General features: G+C 43.5%; 1 protein-coding gene across 1 annotated transcript in view; it reads left to right on the top strand.

Moving 5' to 3' along the window:
* LOC141055890 (uncharacterized) overlaps positions 1-13,654 on the top strand; it is a 73,672-nt gene extending 60,018 nt beyond the window's left edge. The window contains exon 8 of the mRNA XM_073552598.1: positions 12,702-13,654. Within this exon, the coding sequence (XP_073408699.1) occupies positions 12,702-13,545 (844 nt within the window). The 3' untranslated portion in view covers positions 13,546-13,654. The remainder of the gene's footprint in view (positions 1-12,701) is intronic.
* Positions 13,655-15,089: the final 1,435 nt, after the last annotated feature.

Here is a 15,089-nt window from a genome sequence, read left to right as displayed (position 1 = left end):
CACTCCGTACACCTCGTACACACACTGCTCCGCTCCATACACCTCATACACACGCGGCTCTGCTCCGTACACACGGCTCTGCTCCGTACACACGGCTCTGCTCCGTACACCTTGTACACACACGGTTCCACTCCGCACACCTCGTACACACACTGCTCCGCTCCGTACACACACGGCTCTGTTCTGTACACCTCGTACACACACGGCTCTGCTCCATACACCTCATACACACGCGGCTCCGTTCTGTACACCTCGTACACACACTGCTCCGCTCCGTACACACACGGCTCTGCTCTGTACACCTCGTACACACACGGCTCCGCTCCGTACACCTCGTACACACACGGCTCCGCTCCGTACTCCTCGTACACACACGGCTCCGCTCCGTACACCTCGTACACACACGGCTCCGCTCCGTACACCTCGTACACACACGGCTCCGCTCCGTACACCTCGTACACACACGGCTCCGCTCCTTACACCTCGTACACACACGGCTCTGCTCTGTACACCTCGTACACAAGCGGCTCTGCTCCGTACACCTCGTACACACACGGCTCCGCTCCGTACACCTCGTACACTCACGGCTCTGCTCCGTACACCTCGTACACACACGGCTCCGCTCCGTACACCTCGTACACACACGGCTCCGCTCCGTACACCTCGTACACACACGGCTCTGCTCCGTACACCTCGTACATGCGGCTCTGCTCGGTACACCTCGTACACACACGGCTCTGCTCCGTACACCTCGTACACACACGGCTCCGCTCCGTACACACACGGCTCTGCTCTGTACACCTCGTACACACACGGCTCTGCTCCATACACCTCATACACACGCGGCTCCGTTCTGTACACCTCGTACACACACTGCTCCGCTCCGTACACACACGGCTCTGCTCTGTACACCTCGTACACACACGGCTCCGCTCCGTACACCTCGTACACACACGGCTCCGCTCCGTACACCTCGTACACACACGGCTCCGCTCCGTACACCTCGTACACACACGGCTCCGCTCCGTACACCTCGTACACACACGGCTCCGCTCCGTACACCTCGTACACACACGGCTCCGCTCCTTACACCTCGTACACACACGGCTCTGCTCTGTACACCTCGTACACAAGCGGCTCTGCTCCGTACACCTCGTACACACACGGCTCCGCTCCGTACACCTCGTACACTCACGGCTCTGCTCCGTACACCTCGTACACACACGGCTCCGCTCCGTACACCTCGTACACACACGGCTCCGCTCCGTACACCTCGTACACACACGGCTCTGCTCCGTACACCTCGTACACACACGGCTCCGCTCCGTACACCTCGTACACACACGGCTCCGCTCCTTACACCTCGTACACACACGGCTCTGCTCTGTACACCTCGTACACAAGCGGCTCTGCTCCGTACACCTCGTACACACACGGCTCCGCTCCGTACACCTCGTACACTCACGGCTCTGCTCCGTACACCTCGTACACACACGGCTCCGCTCCGTACACCTCGTACACACACGGCTCCGCTCCGTACACCTCGTACACACACGGCTCTGCTCCGTACACCTCGTACATGCGGCTCTGCTCGGTACACCTCGTACACACACGGCTCTGCTCCGTACACCTCGTACACACGTGGCTCCGCTCCGTACACACACGGCTCCGCTCCGTACACCTCGTACACACACGGCTCCGCTCCGTACACCTCGTACACACACGGCTCCGCTCCGTACACCTCGTACACACGCGGCTCCGCTCCGTACACCTCGTACACACGCGGCTCCGCTCCGTACACCTCGTACACACTCGGCTCCGCTCCGTACACCTCGTACACACACGGCTCCGCTCCGTACACCTCGTACACACACGGCTCCGCTCCGTACACCTCGTACACCTCGTACACACACGGCTCCGCTCCGTACACCTCGCACACATACGGCTCTGCTACATCCCCCCTGTAAACCCCTCCTGACCCCACACAGAAACTTCCCCTCATCCAGCACCATGACAACCAGCACAGCAGAGTCCTGCATACACTGAGGCCCCTGATCATGTGACCCCTGACTCCTCCCCTCCTGTGACCTCATCCCAGGTCCTGTGCGCACAGAGCAGCCATATATGTGGAGTGCGGCTCTGCAGGTGGAGGTAGGTTCTGGAGCCCCGTTATTCTCTATGTGGATATAAAAAATTTGAAATCCATGACATAGATATGTTCTTTGTATAATAATACACCATGAAATAGCAGTTCTAAGTTACCACAGTTCCACCTCTGTACACATAACACGTCACTGTTACTGATCAGCACCCGATACACCAATATCAATAGATGTTCTTTCTAATCGCAGTTCTTCATTTTCCCTTCTCCCGTCGGCCCAGACCGCTATGATGACGTCTTCCGTCCATGTTTCTCCTCTGCAGAATGCAGCATCTTTGGCTCCTCACTATTCCGGCACCCCGATCATTTTTCCCCATATTGCTATAACCATCTATGGTGCCCCCTCTGTGGCTCCACACGATAATGGTGCCCTCTTACACCTGCAAACTGTAATAACTCCTATGTGCCCATACATAGTATTAATGCCCCTTTGTGCTCACATGCAATAATTATCTGTGACTGTTGGAATTTATGTATAATTCCTGTGACCCCCAGCTGACGGGACATAGCTCTCCTCTGTGTGACACCTAGATGTATAAAGTGTTTTACCAGATCATTGCTTTATACTGACATCCCAGCTCTAGTAATTGCATTATTACATCAGATCTACTTTTACTCACTTTCTTCCCATTCAGGTCCCTACAGTATCGGATCCTCTCAGTGGAGATCTTTTATATAAGAGAATTCTCCTGACTGACCCACCAAGGATGGAAAGCGACTGAGACAAGATGGCGGAGAGGATATTACACCTCACCCTAGAGATCCTCTTCCGGCTTACTGGAGAGGTGAGAGATCCTGATGATGTCACATTACATCATTCTTATCTATGGGAATAACAGATGGACAGAACTGGAGAGGTGAGGACTCTGGAAATGTCTGTAGTGAGATTTATTAATGTGTCTCTCCATAACCAGGATTACACCGTAGTGAAGAAGACCTCTAGTGAGCGCTGTCAGGACCCTGTGTCTGAGGGATGGGGAAGACACCTGAGCCCAATCACGGGGCCTCCACCTCACCCCCTGATACATGAGGACATCAATGACCAGAAGATCCTAGAACTCACCTACAAGATGATTGAGCTGCTGACTGGAGAGGTGACACTGCTGGGAATGCTGGGACATTATACAGTAACGCTATGAAGGGATCGGGGGGATGACGGTATCATTGTATGTGTCAGGTTCCTATAAGGTGTCAGGATGTCGCTGTCTATTTCTCCATGGAGGAGTGGGAGTATGTAGAAGGACATAAAGATCAGTACAAGGACATCATGATGGAGGTTCCCCAGCCCCGCACATCACCAGGTAATAGACAGGACTAAATACACACGGCCTATAATTATCTGTATGTAGAGAATGAATTCAGTCCCTGTATGTGTTTCCTCCAGTTCTATCCAGTAAGAGGACAACACCAGAGAGATGTCCCCGTCTTCTTCTTCCACAGGACTGTAACCAAGAAGATCCCAATGTTCCTCAGGATGATCAGGTAGATGGAGAGAAGGTGTCATGAGATCTCCCCTATGATGTGTAGATGGCTGTGAAGGTCTTGTGCTCAGTCTTGTTTTATCCACCAGTATTATATGTTTTATACTTGTGTAATGAGAACGGTGGAGATGGCAGGATTAGAGCTGATCATAGATGAGACTTCTCCATCTGTCTGTGACTTTTACAATATTTGTTTCAGGGTGAAGATCTGACCAATATTAATACTACAGAGACATATGTGAGGGCTGATGAGGAGTGTAAAGAGGAGATTCCTACAAATAACCGCCCAGGTGAGTAGTAACAACTTAATGCAGAGAAGTCACAGATTTGTCTCATTGGAATATATACATATATCACAAAATTAGAATATCATAAATAAGTTAATTTATTTCAGTTCTTCAATACAAAAAGTGAACTCATATATTCTATAGAGTCATTACAGAGTGACCTATTTCCAGTGTTTATTTCTGTTAATGTTGATGCTTAAGACTTGCAGCCAATGGAAACCCATTTTCTTAGTAAGTTAGGATACTTTATAACCAGCTTGAAAAATGATTGTAAAATCCAAAATGTTGGCCTACTGAAATGTATATTCAGTAAATGCACTCAATACTTGGTCGGTCGGGGCTCCTTTTGCATCAATTACCACATCAATGCGGCGTGGCATGGAGGTGATCAGCCTGTGGTACTGCTGAGGTGTTATGGAAGCCCAAGTTGCTTTGATAGCAGCCACCATAAAGCTCCGTCAGCGAAAAAGTAAAGTTATATCTCTTAGAATAAATAAAGCAAAATTTTTTTGATTAAAAAGCGATGCTAAAATAGTCATTTTTTCTAGCAAATAGTTTTTATTGTGTAAAAGTGCCTAAACACAAAAACAATATATATAAATGTGGTATCTAAGTAATCGTCCTGACCTAAAGAATAAAGGTGCCTTATCAATTTTACCACACTCGGAATGTCATAACCCCCTCCCCAATAAAACAATTCCTGAATTGCTGGTTTTTGTTCATTTTTCCTTCCAAAAATCAGACTAGAAAATGATCAGAAAATGTCATGTGCCCCAAAATAGTACCAATAAAAATGTCTCATCGTCCCACAAAAAACAAGCCCTCACATGACTATGTCAGCCCAAATACGGAAAAATTACAGCTTTCAAAATATGGTGATGCAAAAACTAGTTTTTGCAATAAAAAGCGTCTTTTAGTGTGTGACAGCAGCTAAACAGAAAAACCCGATATAAATCTGGTATCGCTGTAATTGCACCAACTCAAAGAATAATGTCGCCTTATCATTTATACCGCACGAAGAACAGCCTAAAAAATAAATAAAAACAATTCTTCACATGCTATTGATTTTTTATTAATTCTGCCTCCCAAAGATCATAGTATGGCTCAGCTCACATTTATCCTGCGCTCTGCGCTGAGCACTTATGTGGGGGTTTCTGGGCAAATCTCTGAAATACGTAATTCATGTGAAACCCCCAGCGGAAGATTCCCTATAATAAGGCAGATGGAGTTAGTGTGGACGCTGTCTGGCCTGTGATCCGGCAGAGTCTGTCTTATTAGGACACAGGCCCGCCACAGTTTTGTGAGCCTCTGAAAATAAGGACAATGCTGAACAGAGGCCAGACAGTGTCCAGAGTAACTCTGCTGTGGCATTATAGTGACTGGCTTCCTTGCGGGTTTCATCTGAATCACATCACTTGGATATTTAGATATAAACCCCGATGTAAGTGCTCATTGTAGAGCATCGGATAAATGTGATCCAAAATGTTGCTTAAAATGTTCTTAACAAAAGCTTCAACTTAATCCACAAATAAAAGCAAGCCTTTACTCAGGTCCGTCATCTGTTAATGGAAATATAGGGGGTTTCCACGTTACTGGTAGCACAAAGGCTCTGGGAAAGCTTTATGGCTCTTCGCCCCCCAAGAAATTCAGCAAATTCTGCGCTTTCAAATCCAAATGCATCCACATGTTTGGCATTTCTGTAGCGATGAAAGCCCTCCTAATTTGCAGGTGCCTGTCTCCAGAAGCATGAGCTGGGCACTACAACGTACTGGACACTACAACGGCAGTTTGCAATTTTCTCTCAGCAACATCGACTGCTGCTTGATTCTGGAAAACACTTATGGAGTCCAAATCATCACTACACATGTAAATAAATTCCCCAAGGGGTATAATTTTGAGCAGGGATTCTGCCCTTCTAGCACTTAGGGGCCCTGTATATGGAGTCTGAAAACTACTTTAGGAAAATCTATGCTCAAGGAGACAAATAGCTCTCCATCCCTCCCAAGTCTCGCCGTATAGCTAAGCAGTACTGTACAGCCATATATGAAATATTTTCACATTAAGCAGAAATTGTGGGACAAATTTTAGTGCCGTTTTTACCATTTTCCAGTGTGAAAATTTAAAATCTTGGGCTAAAACAATTTTTGTGTTAAATATGTAATTATTTTTTCTTCACTGCCCAATGGTATAAAATTCTGTAACACACCTGTGGTTTCAATATTATCACTGCACCCCTAGATGAATTCATCGTGAGGTGTAGTTTGTAAAATCAAGTCTTTCATGGAGGTTCTACTGTTCTGGCACCTCAGGGGCTCTGCCAATGTGACACCATCAAACCAGTCCAGCAAAATCTGAACTCCAGTATGGTGGTTCTTCCCTTCTGAGCTTTGCACTGTGCCTCAAAAGTAGTTTTCAACCACATACGGGGTATTGGCGTACTCAGGACAAATTGCACAACAAATTTTGGGGTTCATTTTCTCCTGTTACCTCTGTGAAAATAGAAAAATTGGGGCTAAAAAGAACAATTTTGTGGGGAAAAATGTGATTTTTTTTTTTTTAATTTTTATGTCTCAACGTAGCACTTGAGAGTTCAGTGTGCTGACCATACATCTAGACAAGCTCCTTGATGGGTCTAGTTTACAAAATGCGGTCACTTGTGGATGATTTTCATTCTTTAGGCACATCGGGCTCTCCAAATGCAACATGGTGTCCGTTAATGATTTCAGCAAATTTTGCATTCAAAAAGTCAAATTGCGCTCCTTCCCTTCCTAGCCCTGCCATTCGTCTAAACATTAGTTTTCCCCCATATATGTGGTATCGGCATGCCCAGGAGAAATTGCACAACAAATTTGGGGGTCTGTTTTCTCCTGTTACCCTTGTGAAAATAAAATAAAATTGGGTCTAAATTAAAATTTTGTGAAAAAAAAGTGAAATGTTAATTTTTTCCTTCCGCATTCCATTTATTCCTGTGAAGCGCGTGAAAGATTAATAAACTTCTTGAATGTGGTTTTGAGTATGTTGAGTTGTGCATTTCTTTTTTAATGGTGTCACCTTTGGGTGTTTTCTGTTATATAGGCCCCTCAAAGTCACTTCAAATGTGCTGTGGTCCATAAAAAATGGCTTTGTAAATTTTTTTTTTGTTAAAATGAGAAATCTATGGTCAACTTTTAACATTTCTAACTGTTTTGTGTGACATAACTCTCTGATATAAGGGTATAAAAATTAAAAGTTTGAAAATTACAAAATTTTCCAAATTTTCACCTAATTTATGATTTTTTTCATAAATAAATGCAAGTTATATCGAGCAAATTTTACCACTATCACGAAGTACAATATGTCACGAGAAAACATTCTCAGTCGGTGGTATCCATTGAAGCGTTTTAGAGATAGCACCTCATAAAATTACACTAGTCAGAATTGAAAAATTTGCATGGCGCCATAGCTAAGAAAAAACAAAACAAAAAACAAACCTTAATGTTCAGCAGGGTCACAGAAGAGCATATCTCACAACTTTTCAGCCCTTACAAAGTCATTTTCCTCCTATTGAATCCCTTAGATTGCCCTTTCATTGCCCCATAAATAGGCCACAAAGGTGTCATCAACCCCACAAATATGAACCTCACTTTCCACTGCTACAGGGCAAGTGAGAAAAGCCGGGCAAAGCGCCAGAATTTGCGTATCTAATATATGTGCCTTTTCTTGGCGGCTGGGGAGGGTCAATATACATGGCCCCTTACCAGCCTGAGAATACCAGCCCCCAGCTGTGAGCCTTTAGCAAGGCTGGTTGTCAAAAATGGAGGGGACCCCACGCCGGTTTTTAAATTATTTATTTAAATAATTTAAAAAAACAGCATGGGGGCCCCTCTATTCTTGATAAGCAACCTTGCTGAAGCTGACAGCTGAGGGTTGCAGCCCCCAGCTGCGAGTTTTGCCTGGCTGGTCATAGAAAATACAGAGGAAGTCACGCCGTTTATTTCATTTAATTATAGCGCAGGCGGCGTCTAATGAATACCTCAATCAGCCGCTCCTGCTGTCACTGTTATTAGTGGCAGCAGGGGTAGGCTGATGGGAGTAATAGTCCCATCAGCCGCCGCCTGCTGCCTCTTTGGTATAAAATTATGTAGCGCACCCATGGTGTCAATGTGATCACTGCACCCCTAGATGATTTCATTGAGAGGTATAGTTAGTAAAATGGGGTCACTTATGGGGGGTTTTATGTTCTGGCACCTCATGAGCTCTCCCAGTGGGTCATGGCACCTGTAAATCATAACAGCAAAATCTGGCGCTCCTTGCCTTCTGAGCCTTGCACTATGCCTGAAAAAATATTTCCTGATTACATGTAGGGTATTGGCGCACTCAGGAAAAAATGGACCTCAGTTTGTTGTAAAAAAAATTCCTATTAGCCCTTAGAAAAATTAAAATCTTGGGGCTAAAGCAACATTTTACTGGTAAAAATGTAATTTATTTTTTCTTCACCGCTCAGTGGTATAAAATTCTTTGAGGCACTTGTGGTGTCAATATGATCACTGCACCCCTAGATTAACTCATTGGGGAGTGTAATTTGTAAAATGAGTTCACACACACCCTCCTTAGACCTCGCATACACTGTAGTGTACAATGGTTTCTGGGACTTCTGGGTCTGAGGAGGATTTATAGTGGGTATGGAAAGTATTTAGACCCCTTTAAATTTTTCATTCTTTATTTCATTGCAGCCATTTGGTGAATTCAAAAAAGTTCATTTTTTTTTCTCATTAATGTACACTCTGCACCCATCTTGACTGAAAAAAAAAAAACAAATGTAGAAATTTTTTCAAATTTATTAAAAAAGAAAAACCGAAATATTACATGGTCATAAGTATTCAGACCCTTTTGCTCAGATGCTCATATTTAAGTCATATGCTGTCCATTTGCTTGTGATCCTCCTTGAGATGGTTCTACTCCTTCATTGGAGTCCAGCTATGTTTAATTAAACTGATAGGTGTGTGCCTTTCCAAATCAAGTCCTATCTATATAAGATCTCACAGCTCACAGTGCATGTCAGACCAAATGAGAATCATGAGGTCAAAGGAACTGGCCAAGGATCTCAGAGACAGAATTGTCGCAAAGCACAGATCTGGCCAACGTTACAAAATAATTTCTGCAGTACTCAAGGTTCCTAAGAGCACAGTGGCCTCCATAATCCTTAAATGGTAGAAGTTTGGGACCACCAGAAGTCTTCCTTGAACTGGCCGTCTAGCCAAATTGAGCAATCGTGAGAAGAGTCTTGGTAAGAGAGGTAAAGAAGAGCCCCAAGATCACTGTGACTGCGCTCCACAGATGCATTAGGGATATGGGAGAAAGTTCCACAAAGTCAACTATCACTGCAGCCCTCCACCAAATGGGCCTTTATGCAGAATGGCCCAACGGATGCCTCTCCTCAGTGCAAGAATAGAGTTTGCTAAAAAACACAAGAAGGTCTCCCAGACTATGAGAAATAAGATTCTCTGGTCTGATGAGACGAAGATAGACCTTTTTGGTGATAATTCTAAGTGGTATGTGTGGAGAAAACCAGGCACTGCTCGTCACCTGTCCAATACAATCCCAACAGTGAAACATGGTGGTGGCAGCATCATGCTATGGGGGTGTGTTTCAGCTGCAGGGACAGTACGACTGGTTGCCATTGAAGGAAATATGAATGAGACCAAGTACAGAGATATCCTGGATGAAAACCTTCCAGAGTGCTCTGGACCTCAGACTTGACCAAAGGTACACCTTCCAACAAGACAATGATGCTAAGCACACAGCTAAAATAACAAAGGAGTGGCTTTGGAACAATTCTGTGACTATTCTTGACTAGCCCAGCAAAATCCCTGACCTAAACCCAATTGAGCATCTCTGGAGAGACCTGAAAATGGCTGTCCACCAACGTTCACCATCCAACCTGATGGAACTGAAGTGGATCTGCAAGGAAGAATGGCAGAGGATCCCCAAATCCAGGTGTGAAAAAATTGTTGCATCATTCCCAAGAAGACTCATGGCTGTACTAACTCAAAAGGGTACTTCTACTCAATACTGAGCAAAGGGTCTGAATACTTATGACCATGTGATATTTTTTTTCTTTTTTAATAAATTTGCAAAGATTTCTACATTTCTGGTTTTTTTCAGTCGCGATGAGGTGCAGAGTGTACATTAATGAGAGAAAAAAATGAATTTTTTTGAATTTACCAAATGGCTGCAATGAAACAAAGAGTGAAAAATTTAAAGGGGTCTGAATACTTTCTGTACCCACTGTAGGGGATTTCTGTTGTTCTGGCACCTCAGGGGCTCTGCCAATGTGACATGGCACCCTCAAACCATTCCAGCAATATCTGAACTCCAATAATGCGCTGAGCTTTGCACTGTGCCTCAAAAGTAGTATTCCCCTACATATGGGGTTTCCGCATACTCAAGAGAAATTGCACAACAAATTGTATGGTGCAATTTCGCTTGTTATCCTTAAAGGGAACCTGTCACCCCCCCCAGGCGTTTTTAAGTAAAAGAGCCACCTTGTGCAGCACTAATGCTGCATTCTGTCAAGGTGGCTCTTTTATTTTGCGTACATTCCTCCGCAGAAATAATAATTTTTAAAATTGGTAAAAAATACCTGAATTTTCACCGGGGGGCAGGTCTTTCCCACTCTCACAGACGCCTCGCATACATCAATCATTTCTTTCTTCAGTATTTGGCGCCACCTCCTCAGCGTTCTTTTGAAATGTTGGCGCTTACACTGTACTATAGTTTCGTGGGCATGCGCAGTTAGCGCTGCCCATGCTCACATCACATCCTGGCCTTCCTATCACGCGGCCAGAGATCCCGCCCCGCAGTCGCTTATGATTTATTCACACTGAGGGGCTGGGAATCTTTGGCATGAGAGCCGCAGGATGTGATGTGGAGCACGGGCAGCGCTAACTGCGCATGCCCACGAAAATATAGTACAGCGCAGGCGCCAGCATTTCAAAAGAACGCTAAAGAGGCGGTGTTAAATACTGAAGAAAGAAATGATTGATGTATGCGAGGCGTCTGTCAGAGGGGGAAAGACCTGCCCCCTGGTCAAAATTCAGGTTTTTTTGACCAATTTTAAATTCGATTATTTCTGCGGTGGAAGTGACGCAAAATAAAAGAGCCACCTTGACAGAATGCAGCATTATTGCTGCACAAGGTGGCTCTTTTACTTAAAAGCGCCTGGGGGGGTGACAGGTTCCCTTTAAGAAAATGCTAAATTTGGAGCCACAATTTACATTTTTGTGATGAAAATGTGATTTTATTATTTTCAGGGCTCAACGTTATAAATTTCTGTGAAGCACCTGGGGGTTCAAAGTGCTCACCACACATTTAGATAAGTTCCTTGGGGGTCTAGTTTCCAAAATGGTGTCACTTGTGGGGGGTTTCCACTGTTTAGGCTCATCAGGGCTCTCCAAACGCGATATGCAGTCCAATCTCAATTCCAGCCAATTTTGTGTTGAAAAAGTCAAATGTTGCTCCTTCCCTTCCGAGCTCTGCCATACGCCCAAACAGTGGTTTACCTGCACATATGGGGAATTTGTGTACTCAGGACAAAATTGAACAACAACGTTTGGGGTCCAATTTCTCCTGCTACCCTTGGGAAAATAAAAAAAAAATTGGATCTGAAGTAAATTGTTTGTGAAAAAAGTTAAATGTTAATTTTTTTTAAACTTTCCAAAAATTCCTGTGAAGCACCTGAAGGGTTGATAAACTTCTTGAATGTGGTTTTGAGCACCTTGAGGGGTGCAGTTTTTAGAATGGTGTCACTTTTGGGTATTTTCTATCATTTAGACCCCTCATAGTGACTTGAAATGTGAGGTGGTCCGTAAAAGAAAATGGTGTAAAAATGAGAAATCGCTGGTCAACTTTTAACCTTTGTAACTTCCTAACAAAAATAAGTTAGTTCCAAAATTGTGCTGATGTGAAGTAGACATGTGGGAAATGTTACTTATTAAGTATTTTGTGTGACATATCTCTGTAATTTAAGGGCATTAAAATTCAAAGTTGGAAAATTGCGAATTTTTTAAAATTTTCACCAAATTTCCATTTTTCTTCACAATTAAACACAAGTCATATCAAAGAAATTTTACCACTATCATGAAGTACTATATGTCACGACAAAACATTCTCAGGATCACCAGGATCCATGGAAGCATTCAAGAGTTATGACCACTTAAATGGACAGTGGTCTGAATTGTAAAAATTGGCCCGGTCATTAATGTGCAAACCACCCTTGGGGTAAAGGGGTTAATACTTTTGAAAAAATTTAATCTGTCTCATGTCAGTGCTACTCCTAATAGAGGTACAGTATCACTGATAGAATGCATGCGTAATTCACGCGCATCTGAATGAGGACTTAAATTGGAATCTGTTTTGCATCTCTGTCTTAGTTAAAAAGCAAATTTTGTTCCACTGCTTGTCTTTTGTATGGTAATTTTTAGATATAAACGACAAAACAGTCAGTATAAATTTTTTGTCTCATTATTCAAAACTAATAAAATCATTTTTATTCTTGTTAGATGACTGTACAGGAAGCTCACAAGGACGTTGGATAGCTTTAGATCGTAAAGCAGATGGTTGTGGTATCACACAAGAACATGCTATAATTACAAATATAGCCCTCCACAGGAAAGAGCCATCATCTGATCCTTTTGAACAGGTCCTATCTTTTGATTCATCACAGAATGTCAAGAAAAATAAACGTAGCAGAAGACGTGTTAGCAATCAAAATGGTCACACAGGGATGAAGACATTTTTATGTTCAGAATGTGGAAAATGTTTTGACCGGATATCAAAACTTATTATACATAAGAAAAGTCACACAGGGGAGAAGCCATACTCTTGTGAAGAATGTGGGAAATGTTTTAGAGAGAAATCGGATCTTTTTTGTCATCAGGGAATTCACACAGGAGTAAAGCCATACTCATGTTCAGAATGTGGGAAATGTTTTAATAAGAAAGCAAATTTTTTTAGACATCAGTGGGTTCACACAGGGGTGAAGCCATTTTCATGTTTAGAATGTGGGACACTTTTTACCGCTAAATCATCTCTCCTTGAACATCAAAATATTCACACAGGAGCGAAACCATATTCATGTTCAGAATGTGGGAAATGTTATAGTTCTAAGTCCATTCTTGTTAAACATCAGAGAATTCACGCAGGTGCAAAGCCATTTTTATGTTCAGAATGTGGAAAAAGTTTCAACCAAAAATCGTGCCTTGTTTCACATTTGCGAATTCACACAGGAGCAAAGCCGTATTCATGTTCAGAATGTGGGAAATGTTATACGTCCAATTCAATTCTTGTTAAACATCAGAGAACTCACACAGGAAAGACATTTTCATGTTCAGTATGTGGGAAGTGTTTTATCTATAAATCATCTCTTATTACACATCAAAGTATTCATACAGGGTTGAAGCCATTTTTATGTCCAGAATGTGGAAAATGTTTTAGCCAGAATTCATATCTTGTTAGACATCAAAGGACTCACACAGGGGAGAAGGCTTTTTCATGCCCAGAATGTGAGAAATGTTTTGCCAAGAAATCAAGTCTCAATAACCATCAAAAAGCTCACACACAGCAGAAGCCACTTTAATATACCATTGGTGGAAAGCGTTTTTATTTTTTTGTGTTAAAAAGATTCAAATTTTACAACATCATGTATCATTACACGCTATATAAAAATGCTTTCATTGAACATTTAACTTTTGTGATGCATTTGACTCAATGACAGGATGAGCAGAGTACACATGTTGTTACTGTTTGTTAGTGCCTGTTTTATTTTCTCTTTGTTTCCATTCAAAGTGATGTATTGCATGGTCCATTGCAGAGTTGATTAACTTTTCATAATTTTGTTTTCTGCCAATTGCTATAACTTTACTTGACAAAAACGTACACTTCTGTCAACTCTTTTCACACCAAACTCTACCTCCATTCTAATTATAAGTTCTTTCTCATTTATTCTGCGATTAAGGGATTAAGGATTTTCCAGGACTAAAGGGGGCTTTACACATAGCGATATCGCTAGCAATATCGCTAAAGCATCACCGATTTTGTGACGCAGCAGCGATATTTCTAGCGATATCACTACATGTGATACTTACCTCCGACCGGCTCCCCCGCTGTCTATCGCTGATCGCGCAGGTCCATTTCTCGTCGGCGGCTTCCTGCTGGCGCCGACGAGCGACGCGTGGACGTCATGATCTCCACGTCTGACAGGTAAGTAACAACTGCTGCTGCGTCGCTAGTGAGATCTGCCTGTTTGGCAGCGCACTAGCGACCATTTAGCGATGCACCAGCGATCCTGACCGGGTCATATCGTGGTCGGGATTGCTGGTGCATCGCTAAATGTAAAGGGGCCTTTAGGGATTAGCATCAGATAGTAGCTAACTACCTGCCTTTTCTGCCCTATGACAAACTGTTCTGGCTTAGAGGCGTCACAGCTCCTGCTGTTTATTCTCCAGCTTCCAGTGACATCAAATCAACAGAGCAGCTTCTTCACTTTTTCTCTGCTCTGTTGACGTCGCATCACTTGTGTGATGTCATGCTGTTTGATAGCCTGCATCCTGGCTGCCTAATAGCGGGAACCAGCTTCTGTTAAAGATGAGTTCCTCAAAGTGACAATTTTTCTGGTATGGATATTTTTGGATACCAAAGAGTGGATTAAATAGATTACTTAATGTTTGTATTCACAGTACAACGCTTATTATTAATATCTCTACAAGGGCGCAGTCAGATGGCTGTATAACATGGACGGATGATCGCATCGCAATGCGTGGTCTGGCCGGCGGTTCTCCTGACTCAAGCTCAGCAGCCTGCATTTCTACGCAGGTGTCACACTCGGGTCAGGAGACTGCCAGCCTAAGCATTGTGATGCGATTGTCATCCATGTTATACGGCCGTTTGACTGTGCCCTTACAGAGATATTCATATGTTTCTTTGGGCGCATATTAATTATGGTTATTTAATTTCTATTCTCAAGTCTGTACTGGGTATATTTGCTGACATGACATTTAGGTTATTCTTTTTACACTTGGCATGAGTGTATGTGACCACCATATGAACTTCCATGAATGGATATAAGAGGTGCTATTTATTACCACATGACACTCAAGGAGGCGGTACTCTTCTATCTCTCCA

This window comes from Dendrobates tinctorius, unplaced genomic scaffold (assembly GCF_039654945.1).
Source record: "Dendrobates tinctorius isolate UK_male_01 unplaced genomic scaffold, ASM3965494v1 ptg000192l, whole genome shotgun sequence".
NCBI lineage: Eukaryota > Metazoa > Chordata > Amphibia > Anura > Dendrobatidae > Dendrobates > Dendrobates tinctorius.
Note: the sequence above shows the minus strand (reverse complement) of the source record. Positions and strands in the feature narration are given on the sequence as shown.